Source organism: Balaenoptera physalus (genome assembly GCF_965194825.1).
Source record: "Balaenoptera physalus genome assembly, chromosome: 1".
NCBI classification, from domain to species: domain Eukaryota; kingdom Metazoa; phylum Chordata; class Mammalia; order Artiodactyla; family Balaenopteridae; genus Balaenoptera; species Balaenoptera physalus.
Genome location: NC_138882.1, coordinates 163443835 through 163464147, shown reverse-complemented (window position 1 = coordinate 163464147; position 20313 = coordinate 163443835). Strand labels below are relative to the sequence as shown.

The window sequence follows — 20313 nt, the reverse complement described above, 5'->3', positions numbered from 1 at the left end:
TCTTCTTCTCCTCTTCCTTCTCCCTGATCCAGGACCAGAATCAGGGGCCTGCAGAACATAGACTTTATTTTTGCATCTATTCATTTAGAATTTGGAATTTGGAAGTACCAGTGATCCTTCTGTGTTAACCAAAAATCCTACAAGAAGTTATACTTTTCAGGAATATGGAACTGTCAGTTGAAATATTAGTAATGGTGCAATAAATTATTTTAAAAAAACAGGCAGAATTTTAAATATTCTTTAAAGAAAGGATATTTTCATAGGACATAGCAATAGTAGCAACATAGCAGTCTGGGTTTCTTACAAGTCTCCTTTGTATAATTAACACTTCCTGGGACAGATTAATAACTACAGGAAGCAGAACAATATGTAAATATTAATATAAGCTTCAGTAAAAGACAGCTTGACATTCTTGTGAATGCTCTTAGTTCAAATTTTGTTGTTTGTTTGTTTTTGGCCACACCGTGCAGCTTGCGGGATCTTAGCTCTTTGACCAGGTATTGAACCTGAGCCCTAGGCAGTAAAAGTGCACAGTCCTAACCACTGGACCACCAGGGAATTCCCTCAAACCTTATTTTTTGAACTAGCTGGAGTGGGAAGAGGGAAATCTTTTTATCTTTCTGAGAATGTTTTCCAAAAGTAGTTATGAATTAAAAAGACACTGTTAAGACATAGCCTTATGAAATTTCATTATTTAGTATTAACAGAAAGAAGAGGACTAAAATGTTCAAATTTTTACCCTATATATAAAATCACACTTTTACCTGGTTCATTGTTTCTTAATTTCCCATTACCTCTCCAGAATGCCTAACCATATTTAAATATACTCAAAACTTCATGTACTTTATATGTATTGTTATCTAAATCTCTAGTCCATACCCAGTATAATAATTGATTTTTCGAAGCATAATGAATATGAGTTATTTGCATTTTTTCCATTTCTTTCAGACTTGAAGGGTAAAACAGAAACAGCTGCGTCAACTGCAAAGAACGATGTTTTACAGGAACAGTTCTATCATGGCATGATGATGGAAAGGTTCATGAGGGATGATGTCATTTATTCCACATTGAGAAAAGTCTCAAAATATGATGATGAGTTAGAAAACCACCAGGATAGCCATGGAAGAGACGTGAGACAAACCATCTTGACCCATAAGAGGAGAGGCCAAGAAACTTACAAATTTGGCAAAAATATTGTGAGTTCTAATGTTGTTATAGAACAGAGGCACCATAAATATGACACACCTAGAAAGAGAAACAAATACAAATCAGATTTGATTAATCATCCAACAAGTTACCTAAGAACAAAAACCTACGAATGTAATATATGTGAAAAAGTCTTCAAACAACCCATTCACCTTACTGAACACATGAGAATTCATACTGGTGAGAAACCTTTCAGATGTAAGGAATGCGGAAGGGCCTTTAGTCAAAGTGCATCCCTTACCACCCACCAAAGAATCCATACTGGTGAGAAACCCTTTGAATGTGAAGAATGTGGCAAAGCCTTCAGACATCGCTCATCTCTTAATCAACATCATAGAACTCACACTGGTGAGAAACCCTATGTATGTGATAAATGTCAGAAAGCTTTCAGCCAGAACATTAGCTTGATCCAACATTTGAGAACTCATTCTGGAGAGAAACCCTTTACATGCAATGAATGTGGGAAAACCTTTAGACAGATTAGACACCTTAGTGAACATATAAGAATTCATACTGGGGAGAAGCCCTATGCATGCACCACATGTTGTAAAACCTTTAGTCATAGAGCTTATCTAACGCATCACCAGAGAATCCATACTGGGGAGAGACCCTACAAATGTAAGGAATGTGGGAAAGCCTTTAGGCAAAGGATACACCTTAGCAACCATAAAACCGTTCATACAGGAGTGAAAGCGTATGAATGCAACCGCTGTGGAAAAGCCTACAGGCATGATTCATCCTTTAAGAAACATCAGAGGCATCACACAGGAGAAAAACCTTATGAATGTAATGAATGTGGAAAAGCCTTCAGCTATAATTCATCACTTACTCGACACCATGAAATACACAGGAGAAATGCCTTCCAGAATAATGCCTAAAAACAGATTATTCAACATGAACAAAAGCCAGGTCTAAATCAGTGATTCTGTGCTTTGAATTTCAGGACTCTAAATTGGAGGAATTGACATAATGATGCCAACTTCTAATTTTGCCCATTGTGTAAATAAACATTACATTGATAACTATTGTCTACTAATATCTCCACACAAAGTACTTAATCAAGAATAAAGATGGCCCTTCAAATTAAATTCAACAATATAGAAAATTCACACATTATTACTTTCATGATTTCATTGTAGATTAATAAATTATTCATCATGGGCATTCACTGATTTACAGACCAGCATTTGGGGACTACTGTTTAAAACATCACCACCCCTATTTTTTTTTAATTAAAAATAAAATTTTTTTAATGGGGAAAACTTTCACATGGTATAAACTTCAAAAGGTACAGTCAGTTGTGTAAGTGAAAAGACTTCTTCCTCCATCCCCCATCACAAAATTCTACCAGAGGCAACCCTTTTTTATAACTAAGTTTTTTGTACACCCTTCCAGAGATCATTCTGTTTAAATCCAAGAGAATACATATATACATTTTTTACTTTTTAAGCATAAATGGCAGCCCCCCATACAAACACATATTACTTTTATTACTTCACTGTATATCATGGAGGTCACTCCATATCAGTAAACAAAGTGCCTCCTCATTCTTTTTTTATAGGTGATAGTATTCCATGGTTTGAATGTACTTTAGCCACTTCACTATAGATGGATTTTTGAATTTCCAATCTTTTATTTATATGATGTTGCAATGAATAGTCTTATGCATTTTTATTTCTCACAATGTAAGTATATGCATAGGGTAAATTCCTAGAACAGGAATTTCTGTGCTAAAGGGTATGCACATTTGTATGATGGATACTGCCAAATTGACCTTCATAGAGGTTGGACCAATTTATTTTCCAGCAAGATACAGAACTGTGGGAACCATATCTGGTGCTGAAGCATCTCCTGATCCAACAGCCCCATCATCCATTAAAGAAGTATCAGCTTCTCTCAATAACATAGCCTAGAAGTACCAGCTGAGCTGCATCCCCATAAAGAGCAGCACTTGCCACCCCTGGAGACAGAGAGAAATCTGCATGTTATCAAATAGCAGCCAGACCCACCAAAGTCTCAGTTGGAGAAGGAGAAGACATCTCTCCACCAACTGTTACAGTCCCTGACTTCTGAGTCTGGAACTGTCTGATGAATTAGAGTTCCTTTAAAGAGACTGATCCACCTGCCTTAGCAAGTATAATCTTGGCTGCAACCCCTTTGTTTGGAATGGAGGAAAACTGACAATGGAGTCAGGGTACTTAATATAGCAGGATATACCACAGCTGATCAACTGACCATACGTAGCATTTTACAGGATGGCAATGTTAGCGAGTTACTCTTCACATGTGAGAGGAGACAGAAACGAGGTAGGACACGACTTTCTAATTAATAAACATTAATTAATGAAGAGAGCATTAATTAGTTGACATTGCTTATTATGTGTGAAAGCTGAGTGCCAAGGTCAGGACCACAGTGATTTTGTACACGTTCATTTTTCATTCTGGTAAAGTTTTATTAAAGTTTTAGTGATTCTGTGAAATGTTGATGGATTTCCCCTCATCTTCATCCCCACAGCCACTACTCAGTTATAAACCAAAGCCTGGCACTTAAGATCCTTCATTACATCTAGTCCTACCTTACAGCTTCCTCTTCCATTTACTTATCTCCTTCCCATATGGGCTCTGACTACACTCAAATATATCAGTTGAGAATCTTTAAGTTACAAGTAACAGAAATCAACTGAGGTTAGTTAAGTCTCAAAGAGAGGTGTTAATAGAGGGATATTGGGGTATCTCATGGAATTCAGGGCAGCGATACATTATAACAGTGGACTGAAACCAGGATCTGAAACGCTTTGGAAAACCCAGGCAGTTTTCTCTCCATCTCCGACCTCTGCTTCTTCTGTTTTCTTCATTCTGGCTTTTCTTTTTTGTTTTCAACACCTCATTGCAAATCATGGTTACCATCAGCTTTAGATTTTACATATATTCAGTTTCCATCACTCAGAGATAAACTGTCTTCTCTTTCTCACTTCTTATCTCAAAGTCATGGGGAAGCTCTCTTACTGGCCCAGCTAGGTCAGGTGCCCACTGCTAAACAAATCAACTGTAGGCAGAGATCTCAGCTTCTGTGGGAACCATGTGGATGGTGTGGTGGTGAATGGGGCGGGGGGTGGCTGGAGGGGCAGGAGAGCAGAAGAAAGGGTTACTGTTCATAGCATTCCAGATCCTACTCACTCTTCAATGCTGGCTCATCAGATCAGAACTTTAGAACTGGAAAGGATCTAGGAACTCACCTAATTGAAACTTCTCTCTTTATAGATGAAGAAATGGAGACTCCCCTTTTTAATTACTCACATCTTTTCACCTGAGTCATATTTTTGAGCATTTTTCCCTCTAAGTTTGTTAGCCTGGCTTTCCAAACACTTGCCCTTAGCTGCTTTTCGCCCGTTGTAAGAGTTTTACTTCTCAGATCTATTGCCCCAAGGAGGTCTTTCATAAATTATGCTCCAGAGCCTACCCTCTGGCTTTGCCTTTTATCAGTGCTTATTCATTCATTCGATTTATCCCACAGGCACTTCTCCTTCTGTTGGTTATGTGAATGTTCTTCCCCAGAACTGTGTCCTTAAGCATAATTCTCTTCTCAAGCTAGACATTTTGTCTGATCTTGTTAACATCCCAACACCTCTTACATCTACATCTATATCTTACAAATCTCTCCTGAGCTCTAGGAGAAAACATTATGTTCAATATCCCACTGGATATCTCCACTTGGGTAACTCATAGTCACCTCAAAGTCAGTGTGTCCAAAACTCAACTCAATTTTTTCAATAAAATCTGTATTCCTTAATCCAGGAAGTGGTATCACCACTCATCCAATTCTCCAGTTTAAACTTCTCCCTCTCATCCATCACCTTTCCCAATCAGTCACCAGGTCCTATACATTCTGTTTAGGATCTCTTCAGTTTATATCCTCTGCTCTATTCCCATTGTCAGTACTTTAATCAGGCTCTTAGCATTTCCTAACTGCTTAAATAGATTCCCAAATATTTTTTCTATATCTAATCTGGACTCATCTCTCTAACGTCCCCACTGCTGCTAGAGTGGTCACACTAAAACATATAACTAATCAAATTATTGCTTGAAATCCCTCAATGGTTTCTTACAACTTGAAGCTAAATGTCAGATTCCTTAATAGAATACTTGGTATAGAGCACCGCCTATTTTTCTAGTAGTGGCTCCCAAATTTCCCCCCAAGCGTACTTCTCTCCAGCCATAAACATCTTATGGTCCTCCAAATATTCCATGCCATTTCATGGTTTCTGGTCATCAACTATGCTATTTTTTCCTCCTTCTGCCTAACTTCTTTGTTAGCTCCTACTCATCCTCCCAGATTTAGTTTGTGTTACATCTTCAGGGAATACTACACAAAATTTATGAAGTTTTGGATGAACACTTGAAGTCTCGGCTGAATTTACTAAATAAATATCTAGGCCTTATCCTACAGGATTTTTGACTAGAGAGTGATAGCAAGGGATTTTAATTTTATAAAATTACTCTGGAATCACTATGGAGGACCATGGCTCAACATGAAGCAATAGCCAGGGCTATTCAACTTCAATTTGCTTCACACTGTTGCTTGCTACACTTCCTTCTTTTCTTACCCTTGCTACCATGGGTTTGCACCTAAAAAAAAAAAAAGTCATCTAATCCTTGCCTCAGGCTCTGTTTTCTTGAAGACTCTGGTTAAGACAAGCACACAGCCCCAGTTTGAGTAATCAGGGCCAATTGGACAATTTCTGGACTTATCTTTGAGGTATTAGGGAATGGACTTCCTTTTTTTCCACTGGACACAAATCTGGAAGACTGTGGCCCTGGAAGCTACTGGCAGTGGAAGAGAAGGAAGACTGCCTATAAATGCAAAAACACAGAGGAAATAGATCCAAGAAATGGAGAGAGAAAACTCAGTTCTGGTCTCACTGTTTGACATCTGGATCAAGCCTCACCTGAAGCTAGAGCTCCTGGGTTTTCAAACTGATAAATGAATAAACCCTAATTGATTCAAGAATTCAAATGTCCTACATCTGAGGCTGCCTGTTTTAGCAGAAGCATGGCCCAGTCTTACATCCTTAACTCATTCCCAGCTCCCCCAACTTCCTAGCTTAGGGCTACCTTTTCTGGCTTTCTCCAGCTAAGCAACGCCCTTTTCAATTACCAGAAACTGGTGTTTGGCCAAAGAGAGGCTGACCTTAATACAGGGAAGAGAAGATTCTCAAATACAGAATATTGTCAGTGGGTTTCTCTTAAGCATATAAAAATTATGTCAGTAATTGTTCTAGCATCTGTAAGGAACACAAACTTGAGCAAGATAAATTCCCTGCCCTTAGGTCTGATGCTCAAGAGCAGTACTGTCCAAGAGAAATATAATGTGAGCCACAACACAAATGCGAACCACATAAATAATTTAAAAATTTCTACTAGCCACATTAATACAATAAAAAGCAGTAAGTAAAATTAATTTTAAAAATCTATTCCATTTGATACAATATATCCAAATATTACTATTTCAACATGTAATCAATATAAAAGTTATTAGTGAGTTAACCTTTTTTTTTTTACTAAATCTTCAAAATACAGTATTTTATAGTTACAGCAGATGTCATTTTGAACTAGCCACATTTCAAATGCTTAAGAGCCACACGTGCCTAGTGGCTACTGTGTTGGACAGTGAAGCTCTCGAGAGCATTCATATAGATAAACACTTACTTTTATCATATAAACACTTCAATGGAAGACTGTAATCAGTGTGATTTCGAGGTACAAATTCTACCCTCTGAAAGAGTAAGGAAAGTAAGATGGAAAGAGGAAAACAGACAATTTGTGTCTAACAGTATTTCCCATATTACAGATATCCCTGGAGGTGGAGGAACTAAATCAAAAGCTTTTGTACACAGATGGACCTTAAATGCCCCGACTTCTTATGATAGCCTTTTGGGGAAAGGGTAACATTTTCTGAAATTTGAGAATGAAAGCTTTGGGGAACATCGTCCTGCTATCTTGGAAATTTCTTTTCCCCACAGCATGATCATTTCTGAATCGCTTCTGCTTCACTCCACCAATCAGCATTGCCCCCTCAAACTCCGTTTGAAGATAACAGGTCCATGTGTGAAAGGGTTGAGGAGGGGCTTTCGAGCATTGGGAATTGCATCCTAGTGAAGGAAAGTTATACTTGGGAGGAGGCAGAAACCTCCAGCCTCAATACAGCTATGCCCACCCATATTTCACTTGATGTGTAAGACTTCCCTCAGCTTTCGTATTTCCAAGAACAAGGACGTTTTCCTACACAACCACAAAATCATTTTCACACTCAGGATATTGATAATTGATTGATACTATTATCTAATATGTGTCGCATTTAAATTCCCCCAACTGACCCAAAATCTCCTTTGTAGTTTTCTTTTCTATTTAACTTTTTTTTTTTTGGCCGTGCTGCGCTGCTTGCGGAATCTTAGTTCCCTGACCAGCGATTGAACCCAGGCGAGGGCAGTGAAAGCACTGGACCACCAGGGAACTCCCAACATTTTTGTATTTTTTTAAAAGAAATCGGGGAATTCCCTGGCCGTCCGGTAGTTAGGACTCGCTTTCACTGCTGGTGCTGGGGTTCAATCCCTGGTGGGGGAACTAAGATCCGCAAGCTGCGAGGCCCATAAATAAGTAAGTAAATAGATAAATAAATAAATAAATAAAATCTTTCCCTATTCTGAAGTCCAAAATGTATTTAGGTTTTTAATCCTCCTGGAATTGATATTTGTGATGAAGTGACACAAGGGGTCTCATTTTATATTTTTTTTCATTAGGATACCCTATTGTCTCAGAACCTTCATTGAAAAGACCATCTTTTTTTCTGCATTGCAATGCGATGCCACCTTTGTCACAAATCGTTTCCAAATATGTGATGATTGTTAAAAAAAAAAAAAAAAAAAGCAATAATTGTCATAAAAGTCAGACTAGTGGTTTCCTCAGGAAGGAGGCATGGGAGTGTATTTGGGAAGGGCACGACACTATCTATTTTTGTTTTACATGATGACACGTCTGTTCAATAATTATTATACTTACCTTTCTATTTCAGAATATAATTGTGTTATATTTCCCAATAAAAGGGTTAATTAAAAAATAAGCAAATAGAAAAAAGAAATACATTGATGAAACGAGCGTCAGCATCTTTGAAAAGTGAGTTCGTGGTTGTTCTCTCAGCTGGGAAAGCTGGTGCGAGGTGCAAAGAAAGGCGTACAGAACCCAAGGTGGCAAAGCGCAGACGCAGCGCTAACGGGCAGAGGCCAAGGGCACCGCGGAAAGGGACATGCCCAGACCTTTCTCCTACACTGGCTTGGCAGTAGCCGGGAGCCGCCAGGGTGGGAGCTTCTTGGTCAAGTGACGGCGCAGTTCCGTCCCGAATGAACTCACACGCACAGCCAGCGGCCCACAAGGACGACCTCCGCAGAGGCGGACCCGCATCAGGACCCTCCGCCGCCCCGCAGCGAGTGGGATTCGCGTCTGAGCCGCAGACGCGCGAAGACTAAGCGGCGCAGCTGAGGCCTCCGGGAGGGGGCGGACCTTGGGCAGCCGCTGGGCATTCTGGGCCTGGTGTCCAGGCGGCTTTTGTGAGAAGCGCGAAATCAGAGGTCCTCTCCCTGACTTGCACTTGCGCGTCCGGGGAAAGGGTCCGGGAGCGGTTCCGAGGCCGCGACGGGGCCGGTGGAGTCCGGGGTTCCGAGGCATATCCCAGGTTAGGGGAAGGCCGGCGAATGCGGGTGGCGGGCTGAGGGGCTGAGTTTTGGAACCCAGGGATCTGTCCCCGCGGGTGCCGCGTCCCCCCAACCCCCTTTCTGGGTGGGAACGGCTCCGGGGCAGCGGCTTATCTCGTCTGCTCCTGTGGGTTCAGGACCTTTCGATCTTGGAAGACCCTGCTGTCGGCTGGGACCCCTTCCCTAGTCCAGCAATCCTTTGCTCTCTCCTCCAGGACACTGTAGGGAGGTGCTCAGTAAACTTTCGGGCAAGCATAGAACTCCCGGGGAGACAGTGGTTTGGGGACCGGTGGGAAGGTCCCCGCTGAAGGCAGACTTTCTTGGAGCCCACAAGTCCGGGCTGCACCGAACAAGTCAGGATGTTGAGCGTGAAGGCAGAGGCAGTGCCGCAGGCAGCAGGAACCCATCAGAGGGGAAAAACATCTGATCTGAGGTCTCTGCCCGAGCTTCTGGGCCGAAGTTGGGGCTGGAAGAGGAAACTGCTCTCGGAGCTCCTGCGGGACCTTCGTCATTACTGACCCTTTTACTTGCAGGGAGCAGGGATTGGATCAAGTAACTGCATCCAGGGTATGAGCAAAACGAAGAAGTCACGGAGAATTTGCCCTCGGAGCGAGGCAAGCGTTACGTAGGATCTGGGGTGGGCAACAGTCTATGCAGTGTGGATCAGAGAGGAGGAAACGCCGCAATGTGAGGGACTGGTCAGGTGAGAAAGGACCAAAAATCTCTGTTCTAGCAAGGCCCAGAGTTGCTAATCTCGATTCTCCGATTGCAGATCTGGTGTTTCAGAGCTCTTTCCTCCTCCCCCAGCCTTGTCATTTCAGCATTCTGCCTTTCCTGTGAGGAGGAAGATCAGCCAAGTCCCAGGTGAGTAGAAGTTTCTTCTCTCCTAAAATTTAATTTGTCAGAGGGAATAGGTGTACTATCTCATCTCTCCCTTGAGAAGGAGAAGGAGAAGGAGATCCACATTTGTTGAGTGCCAGTGTATGTACTTTGTCATCACTCAATTGTTTGGGTAGCTGAGTATGGTTGGAAGGAGTACTCTAATTTTAAAGATGTGTCAGTAGCCTCAGGAAAACTGAAAACTTGCCCAAGAATACTCATAAGGCAAGTAGCATACTAAATACTATTGACCTACTCAGGTTCAGAATCCAGATCTGTAGGACCCCCAGACTCTTGACAGCATGCTGGTGTTTCCCAAACATCTCATTCACTTACCACCTATTTCTACCATACCTATGTACCACATGTATTGTTAGTCTCATATTTTTAATTTTTTACTTACATTTATTTAAAAAATCAAACTTGTGCTGAGAAACACTACATATGAAATTATGCGTTTGAAGAACACTCTAAGCTTTATATTTATTCTAAGATGCTGATCCATGTACCATGTAAAATCATCTCCTGTCAAAAAGATACAAACTGAATTTTGGGACACAGTGCACTGCATCATGCCCTTGCCTGGATTTTTTCTGCATAGGGAAGTCCAAGCAACACATTGAGTCTAAATTGTCCATCCCCATTGTATTGTTTTTTCCTTTTAGGTAAATAATTCCACAAAGAATGCTCTCCTTTTGTGTCTTCTTCTTTTTTTTTTAAAATATAAATTTATTTATTTATTTATTTTTGGCTGTGTTGGGTCTTGTTGCTGTGCGTGGGTTTTCTCTAATTGCGGTGAGCGGGGCTACACTTCGTTGCGGTGCGTGGGCTTCTCATTGCGGTGGCTTCTCTTGTTGCAGAGCACAGGCTCTAGGTGCGCGGGCTTCAGTAGATGCAGCCTGTGAGCTCAGTAGTTGTGGCTCGTGGGCTCTAGAGCGCAGGCTCAGTAGTTGGGGCGCATGGGCATAGTTGCTCCGCGGCATGTGGGATCTTCCTGGACCAGGGCTCGAACCCGTGTCCCTTGCACTGGCAGGGGGATTCTTCACCACTGCACCTCCAGGGAAGTCCCTTGTGTCTTCTTTACAAACATTTCACTTACCTATTAAGAGCTACCCTGTTTTGAGTGTTGTATGTAAAACGAGTAGGAAGTCCATACATTTCAGGAGCTTACGCTCTCTTTGGGGAATTAATAGATACGTATGAAATAATTGAAACCAGTACTGTCCAATAGAACTTTGTGTGACAGGGAAGTGTTCTATATCTGTGCCTTATAATGTGGTACCCACCAACCACATGTAGTTACTGAGCACTTGAAATGTGCCTAATTTTATTTAATTTTAATTAAATTTAAATAGCTGCATGTGACTGGTGGCTACATATTGGATAGCCCAGGACTGAATATTTGAAGTGAACTATTTTCAAGGTCAGTTGATTGGATTTAGTGCCCTCCCCTGCAGAGGGGTGGGGGTAGGGGGCAACCTGAAGTATACATGTTAATTGCCATTTAATTTTTGTTTCTTGGTGGAGGGTAAAGATTCTCTCCCAGTTTCAGGGACTTCATAGTCCAAATAACGTTACTCATTTTGAAACTATCATCATCTAAGGCACATTTATACTTTAAGACACTTGTGCAAACGTGCAGCTTCTGTGTTTTATTACTGTTGAAGTATCCTATAAAGCAATAACTTTATAGGATATACCCAGAAGTCTTAGCATTGTATTACTTTGGTTCATTGCAGATAACTTGTTTTCCAGCTATCTGTGTTTTCCTTCATTAGGGACATTTAGACTATTTAAAAATTAGTTAAGTACAATGACAACTAATATTAATACCATTTTCAAGGTATCAGTGTTAAGTTTTTAACATGGGAGTTGGTACATACGGCTCTTTCATTGCTCCTTAGAGTAGCAACGAGGAAGCTTCGCTCATAGTTTTTACCTCAATCAGCTTCAATTCTGTGTCAAGTTATTTTCCTGTCACCCAAAGTCAAAATACTAGTGGGCTGCTCATACCTTGTTTTGTTTTTTGGGTTTTTTTTGTGTGCAGGGTTAGATATGTGAAGTAAGAAGGAAGGCTTAAAAAGAGTATCTTCACAAGATAATTTGCCTAGTTTCTTTTTTTTTAATATTTTAATTTTATTGGAGTACAGTTTTTATTTTTACATTTATTTATTTATTTATTTGGTTGCACTGGGTCTTAGTTGCAGCAGGTGGGCTCCTTAGTTGTGGCTCGCCAGCTCCTTAGTTGTGGCATGCAAACTCTTAGTTGCAGCATGCATATGGGATCTAGTTTCCTGACCAGGGATTGAACCCGGGCCCCCTGCATTGGGAGTGCAGAGTCTTAACCACTGCACCATCAGGGAAGTCCCTTTATTGGAGTATAGTTGATTTACAATGTTCTGTTAGTTTCAGGTGTATGGTAAAGTGATTCATATACATATACATATATTCATTCTTTTTTAGATTCTTTTCTCATATAGGTTATCACAGAATATTGGGTAGAGTTCCCTGTGCTATACAGTAGGTCCTTGTTGGTTATCTAAATATCTTATATATAGTAGTGTACATGTGCTCACCCCAAGCTCCTGATTTATCCCTCCCCCCTACTAGTTTCTTTTTTTCTGACCAGGGATTGAACCTGGCCCACGGCAGTGAAAGCCCAGAGTCCTAACCACTAGGCCACCAGGGAACTCCCCTAGTTTCTTAAGATTAAAAATACTTGAGAGACAAAACAATCAAACATAATGTATGGTCTTTGTTTCCTGGTTTAACGAAAAGCTATCCAAATGTTTTTTAGGGCAGCTGAGGAAATTTGAATATGGACTGGAGTATTAGGGAATTATTAATTTTGGTAGATATGATAATATTGTAGTTAATGTAGGAGGCTTCTTTGGAAATGTATGTGAAGCATTTGTATTTGAAGCATGATGATGTCTGTAATTTACTTTAAAATAGTTAGGCTAAAAAAAAAGCACCTGAAAGAAGCAAACACAGCAACATGTCAACAGTTATTTATCTAGATTGTGTTCATTGTTCTATTCTGTCTCCTGTGCTTGTGAAATTGTTTGCTGTAAAAAGGGAGAGTATTTGTCCCTCAGTAGAGTAGTGAGATATTGGGTGTGAAGCACTTGGCTCAGTGTCTAGCACGCAATAACTGTGCAATAAATATTCACTATTATTTATAGCAAAATACAGTAATATTTTAAGAGTTTTCACTTACATAGTTTCCATCATAAGCTAATTTCTTGTGGAGGGAGAAAATAAACTTAGTGGGAAACACCAATTTCTATAGTGTTAGGAGGAATTTATACAGTCAGTAAAGGTAAAGTAAAACCCACCAAGAGCTTTTTCTTCTTGTCATTTTCTTAATATATCTCAAACACAAAAAACAACTGATTTCCACATGTTGCTGTGAATATCCTCTCTCGTTACTTCTTGCTATTACTTCATGAGTAGATCTATTTGTATTTATCTGTAGTTAGTCTTTGAATTTTGCCGCACTACGTTTCTGAGAACTACATTTAAAAGCAGTCACTGTAGAGCTGATTCTGCTCAAGGAACAGTTTGTTATTGAGGTTTATTTTCCTAGTCAAGGACTTTGTATCAAAAGAATTGTAGAAGTGGTCCATGGTAAACTGGCAAACATTGCTCCAACATTTACAATGATCTACATTCTCTTAAAAAATGAAATAATGTCCCAAGTCAGTAGAATTTTGAAGGAAAAAAGGCAAACCTCTAATTTCCTTTTAAATGAAGAAACTGAGGACAAAGTAGGTGATTTGCTTAAAGTCACACATGGTATGTTAATACCAGATTCAGTAATAAAACTTAAGTTTTATTTTGCACTTAAAAATTTTTGCCAAGTATTCATATATGGATGATACAATGAGTCTTATTGTTGTAAATTGTACCCGTAGTACAACTCTATAGCATTACTAATTGGTCATAAATAAATAAGCATCTTTAAAGACTGTATATAAATAATTAGTCATGATTCTTTTTTACCTCATTGGAATTTGAAAGTGCTTTTGAGAAATTTTTCATTTGGGTAATGCATTTCTTTAACATGATATGCACGGCCTTTGCCCAATCCAGAGCTGTGCCATGGCAGAGACTAGGGAAGAGGAGACGGTGTCAGCAGAGGCCTCAGGGTTCTCAGACTTGAGTGACTCAGAGTTTCTGGACCTGGAGGATACACAAGAGTCAAGTACTTCACCTAACAAGCCTGGCCCTTCTTCTGAACTCCCTGGGGAGGATGGCAAGCTCATAAGCTTACCAAAGTGGAAAAGAGGATTGGATGTCTCGTCACCTATGGAACGATTCCATCTTAAATATTTGTATGTCACTGACCTGTCTACTCAGAACTGGTGCGAACAGCAAATGGTATATGGGAAGGAGCTTCCTGGTTTCTTGACACCTGAGAAGTCAGCTGTTTTGGACACTGGTGCCAGCATCCACCTAGCTAGAGAACTAGAAGTTCATGATCTTGTGACTGTCCCCATCACCTCTAAAGAAGATGCTTGGGCAGTTAAGTTTCTGAACATATTATCAATGATTCCTACCCTGCAGTCAGAAGGGCGCATCAGAGAGTTTCCAGTGTTTGGAGAAGTGGAGGGTGTGCTCCTTGTTGGAGTGATTGATGAGCTGCACTATACAGCCAGGGGGGAACTGGAACTGGCTGAACTCAAGACACGCAGGCGCCCTGTGCTCCCTCCGGACGCTCAGAAAAAAAAAGACTGTTTTCAGGTCAGCCTGTACAAATATATCTTTGATGCCATGGTACAAGGGAAAGTGACCACTGCTAGCCTAATCCACCACACAAAATTGCATCCAGAAAAGCCACTGGGACCTTCAGTGCTGAGGCATGCCCGGCAGGGAGGCTTCTCTGTGAAGTCCTTGGGTGACCTCATGGAGCTGGTCTTCTTGTCTCTAACACTGTCTGACCTCCCAGTTATTGATATCCTGAAGATTGAGTATATCCACCAAGAGACTGCCACTGTGCTGGGTACAGAGATAGTGGCCTTTGAAGAGACGGAGGTGAGAAACAAAGTGCAGCACTATATGGCCTACTGGGTGGGCCACCGAGAGCCTCAAGGGGTTGATGTGGAGGAGGCTTGGAAATGCCGGACATGCAACTATGCAGATATCTGTGAGTGGAGGAAGAGCGGTGGGTTGCCCAACTCCATGCTAGAGCCGCAAGCCAAAAAAGCCAAATGAACGGAAGATAGACTTTCAGGAACTTTGATCTTTCCTGCTCCTAATGTACTCAGCAGAGTGAAAGAGGACCAGTCTCTGAGCTTGACTTCCATGGAGAGTGTTCTTATTTTGGTTCTTTTCATATTTCCTCAGCCTCTTACCACACAAATCCAGGACCAAGGCTCAGGGGTGAGTGGGAGAGATCTGGGATTATACTGTCTCTGGAGCTTCGCCATAGATTGCCAAGAAGACAGATGCTTATCATGGCTGGAGCAAGGTATCCTTCAACAATCTTTGCTTTCCTAAGAAGATTCTTCAGTTTCTTTTAAGTCTCTTCCCTATTTTTTCTCAATCAGGGTTTCTACATTTTATATAATGAAATAAAATGAAACACTGTCCAGGTTGGTTGAACTGGTTTTTTTCATAATCTCAACACTTCAAAGAGGACCACCAGAATAGTTGTGTGTGCATGTTATTCCAAGCCTTTAAGTACATACATAAACATAATTCTGAAGTAGTGGAATGAGCAGAGCAGGAATTTAAAAGAAGCCTAATACATATGCTCAAAGAAATAAGGAAAAATGAAGCAGGAACAGGAAGTCCTAAAAAATGAAAATAGTAAATATGATATTAATATTTACAAAAGAATGAATACGTGAGTGGAAGCTTGTATTACCTTCAACCCCACAGGTACCCAGCATCTCCTACTCTAAGACCAGAGCATAAGTTATGCCCTGGAATTAGACCTGGACTCTATTCTTTACTAGCTTGGGACCTTGGGAAAGTTTCTAAGCCTTTTCTGAGCCTCAGTTTTCCAATATGGAAAATGGAGTGATGGTAATTATACTCACCTCATAGAGTTATTATGAGGATTAAATGAGATGATGCATGCAAAGAGCTTAGGACAGTACTCGGCACATCAGAATCATTCGATGATTCAGTATATGGATGGCGCTGCTGCTGCTGATAATAATGAAGATAATGTTGATGATAGTGTAAGTTGTTTCTAGTCCTTTGCTTCATTCATCTCTGTTTTTCCATTGAGCAACATTCTCAAATATTTTGGTCTCAGATCCTTTGCATGCTTAAAAATTATTGACGATACCAAAGACATATTGTTTATGTTGGTTTTATCAATGATATCTACTATAAGTCAAAACTGAGAATCTAAATATATTTATTAATTCATTTAAAAATAACAATAAACCCATATGTTAGCATAAATAAAATATTTTCATTAAAAAATAACTTTTAAAAATTAAAAAAATAATAATAATACATTAAGTAACATGTGACATTCACACACTGTACAATCCAGCGATACCATTCCTGAGTATACGCTAAGAGAAACTCTTATACATGTACAACAGGGAATATTAACAAGAGCTTTGTAACGCTTTCACAATAGCAAAACCTAAACCTAGAAGCTGCCTAGGTGCATATCATTGGAAGAGTAGGGTGATGTGGTATGGCAGCCAAAACACATGAGCTACAATGACATGCAACCATGTGGATGAAAATGAGCACACAATATTAAGTGAAAAAGTAAGTCCCAAAAGGTTACATATGGCATGATATTCTGTTTATAAAGTGAAAAACAACAAAGTAAGAACATTTTAAGATATTTAAAGATAATGAAGAGGAATCTCAGTGCATCTTAGAGGAATCTCAGTGGAGCCCTTAACTGCAGGCATCTCCAACAAGACCAGAGGAAAGAATGATATGGACATCACCTGGAAGGAGGAGGCTTATTTATGGACACACTCCTGGAGAATTTGCAAAAGTAGATGGAAGGAGAGGAGTTGGCAGGGGTGGGGTTTCTATATTAACTAGAAGGCCAAGAGCCAGCAGAACGCGGTGAATATTGTTAGCATAGCTGCATGTTATACAGGAACTGGTAAAACCTGGACACTTATAGGAGTTACAGTAGGCTACCCCTGGAGGCCTTCTGAGCTACACATACTCTTTTCTTATGGACAGCGGGAATCTTGTAATAACTCTCCCCATTTACTGAGGGAGTATTCTGTCCCAGGCACTGTGCTAAGCACTTTTTATGATTAAATCTGTGTATCCATTATTATCCCTGATGAGGGAACCGAAGCTTAGAAGGGTTATAAAATTTGCCCAAGGTCACACAGTTTGAAAGTGGTTGACTCCAGCCTAGATTGTCTGACTGCAGTGCTTATGCTCTTAACTATTACACTGTAAAATTTTCTTGCTGTGTTAAGCTGCCTACACCGTACGTCATTATAGGCCCTAAGAAGTTTGGACTCAAATTTGGGGCATGGTAAACTGAACCTTATGAGATAAATAGTATTAAGCTAATAGTCTTCAAAAAAAGAACTTGCTCAGGCCTCTGTAGCACAATCTTAGTTATATTAGCATCTTTAAGAACAGGAAAAAGAGAAAATCAGTTGGTTTTAGACAGTGACTAATTTAGTAGAATTTAGTCCGAATTCTGTAATTCAGTAATTCCCTGAGCTCTCAAATCCTTATTTTATTTTATTTTTTAATTTGGCCATGACACAGCCCATTTATTTATTTACTTATTATTTTTTAAAAATGTATGTATTTTTGGCTGCGTTGGGTCTTTGTTGCTGCGCGCTGGCTTTTCTCTAGTTGTGGCGAGTGGGGGCTACTCTTCGTTGCAGAGCGTGAGCTTCTCATTGCCATGGCTTCTCTCATTGCAAAGCAGGGGCTCTAGGCATGCGGGCTTCAGTAGTTGCAGCATGCGGGCTTAGTAGTTGCGGTGTGCGGGCTCTAGGGTGCAGGCTCAGTAGTCGTGGCACATGGGCTTAGTTGCTCCTTGGTATGTGGGATCTTCCCGGACCAGGATGGACCAGGATCGAACCTGTGTCTCCTGCATTGGCAGGCGGATTCTTAACCATTGCACCACCAGGGAAGTCCACAAATCCTTATTTTAAATTAACACCTTTCGGTCATCACTTTATGGTTTCTCACAGAGTAGTTGAGGCATCTGTAGTTGAGATCACCCCAGGATCACTGATGCTGTTCTCTACAAGAGATACTTCCCTGCTTTGCAGCTGCCTCATATCTAATAATGTCATCTCTCCCATGTATGTATCATACAGTATGATGTGATATGAAGTTGATAAGGTTCTTCAAGATATTTTTATGGATGTATCAACATATATTTAAATATAAAACAAGTATGTGTGTATTGGGGTGTATGTGATTAGACACAAAAAATCCTCTGTAACATGCTTGTTTCAGTCAAGTTTTATCATGGATAGTGTCATATCTGGATAATTCATGGATAGTGTCATATCTGGATAATACAGTATTTCACTGGATAGGTGTAATATAATTCATCACTTAATTATCCCTCCCCAGTGGGCACATACAGGGATAGATATAGACACATAAATGCACAGCCTATATATAAACATTGATATTGTAAATATTTTTCTGATTTTCCTCCTTATTCCAAGGCCTAGAAATTATGGGATATAAGGCTGCACAATTAAAATACATCTGGACAACATTGTAAATCAACTATACTTCAATTTAAGATAAATAAATAGATAAGATCCACATTGCCCTGCAGAAATATTATACCGTTTAGACTCCAGGATTCCCCAAAGCAAGGCTCTTTTGTATGTATCATTATATTATCATTATATGACATAATACAATAACAAATTATTTATGAGAAAGAAGTACATAAGAGTGTATATTCTTCCACACCCTAACACTAGTATTATAATTCTTTTTAAATGATGCCAATCTGAGATAATTGATATCTTAGCCTTAATATTTTATTTATTTATTTATTTACTTATTTATTTATTTTTGGCTGCATTGGGTCTTTGTTGCTGTGCACGGGCTTTCTCTAGTTGTGGCGAGCAGGGGCGACTCTTGGTTGCAGTACATGGGCTTCTCACTGCGGTGGCTTCTCTTGTTGAGGAGCATGGGCTCTAGGCTTGCACGCTTCAGTAGTTGTGGTGCACAGGCTTAGTTGCTCCACGGCAACCCGTGGCCCCTGCATTGGCAGGCGGATTCTTAACCACTGCGCCACCAAGGAAGTCCAGCCTTAATATTTTAATTTGCACTACTCAGATAATCTAGGAAGATGAGTATCTGTCCTTTATTTGTTGATAATTTGTACTTCTTTTATGAATTGCTCATATTCACTGCCCATTTTATTTCTTTCTTTTTTTTTTGGCCACCCTGCGTGGCATGTGGGATCTTAGTTCCCCAACCAGGTATGGAACCCGTGCCTCCTGCAGTGGAAGCGCAGAGTCCTAACCACTGGACCGCAAGGGAAGTCTACTGCCCTTTTTTTTTTTTTTAACTGCCCATTTTTAATGGAGATTTTAGTCTTTTTAAATGATTCTTAAAATCCAGTTTATTGCATGTCTTTAAATTTCCTTTATGGTGGATTTTTCTGATTAAATAATACATATTCATTATTTAAAAATCCAAAAAAATACATTAAAATGTAAGGAAGAAAGTGCTCTCTTTAAATTTTTTCAACTATTATTTCTTTGGTTATTGCTTCTCTGTCTTATTTTCTCTTTATGGAATACTTTTATGTGTATTTCTATTATATATACTTTCTGTATCTCCTAATTTTTTCTTATTGTTTTATTCTCTTTGTCATTTTCTCTTAATACTGAGAAAATTGTTTGTTCTGGTCTTCAACTTCTTCAACTTAGAAAATATTTCTTTGAGTATTCTCTCTATTCTCTTGTCTCCTTCTGAACTGCTTTGATATGTACACTAAATTTCCTTGACCTGCCTTCTATATCTGTTATGTTTCTCTCGTATTTCACTCTTTTTATTTTTTATCTTTACATTCTAAGAATTCTTTGAACTGGTTATCTAGTTAACTACCCCTATCCCCAGCCCCAGCCCCAGCCCCAGGTAACCACCATTCTACTCTGTTTTTTTACACTGAAATACAGAGAAACTCTTAAATGTGAAATTTGGGGAGAATATTTTAATGAATGTTTCTAACTCCATAAAAGAGACAATATCTAGGAAAGTAATCTCATTAGTACCGTGAGTAGAGTGAAATATGTAAAACTGGTATTCATGGAAAAACGGGTCAAGGATGTTTAACATGCAAGTCACTCAGTAGCTATGGGTATATTTCTTTTTTAGACTTATGTTCAAAAAAAAACTAATAGAAGTGCCTTTTATCTTTTAATCTCATGGTTCATTAGCTGCATTATGAACATAATAATGTAAATTCTCTCCTAACATACTCTCTGGACTCCTACTTAGAGATGTAATTGTTTCATCTGTCACTGTCTCAGTTTTCT

General features: G+C 39.7%; 1 protein-coding gene across 9 annotated transcripts in view; it reads left to right on the top strand.

The window, feature by feature from the left end:
• ZFP69 (ZFP69 zinc finger protein) overlaps positions 1 to 15423 on the top strand; it is a 34980-nt gene extending 19557 nt beyond the window's left edge. For 5 of the 9 annotated variants that reach the window (XR_014257497.1, XM_082441487.1, XM_082441486.1 and 2 more), the window contains 4 exons: positions 949 to 8931; positions 9484 to 9653; positions 9758 to 9814; positions 13925 to 15423. Coding sequence is in view for 8 of the 9 variants with exons in the window: in XM_082441487.1 (XP_082297613.1) it covers positions 949 to 2084 (1136 nt within the window). In the remaining variant the exon portion in view is untranslated. Of the gene's footprint in view, positions 1 to 948; positions 8932 to 9483; positions 9815 to 13924 lie in introns of those variants that run through there. The other 4 variants (XM_082441491.1, XM_082441489.1, XM_082441490.1 and 1 more) reach the window with 4 other exon arrangements.
• The last annotated feature ends 4890 nt before the right edge of the window (positions 15424 to 20313 follow it).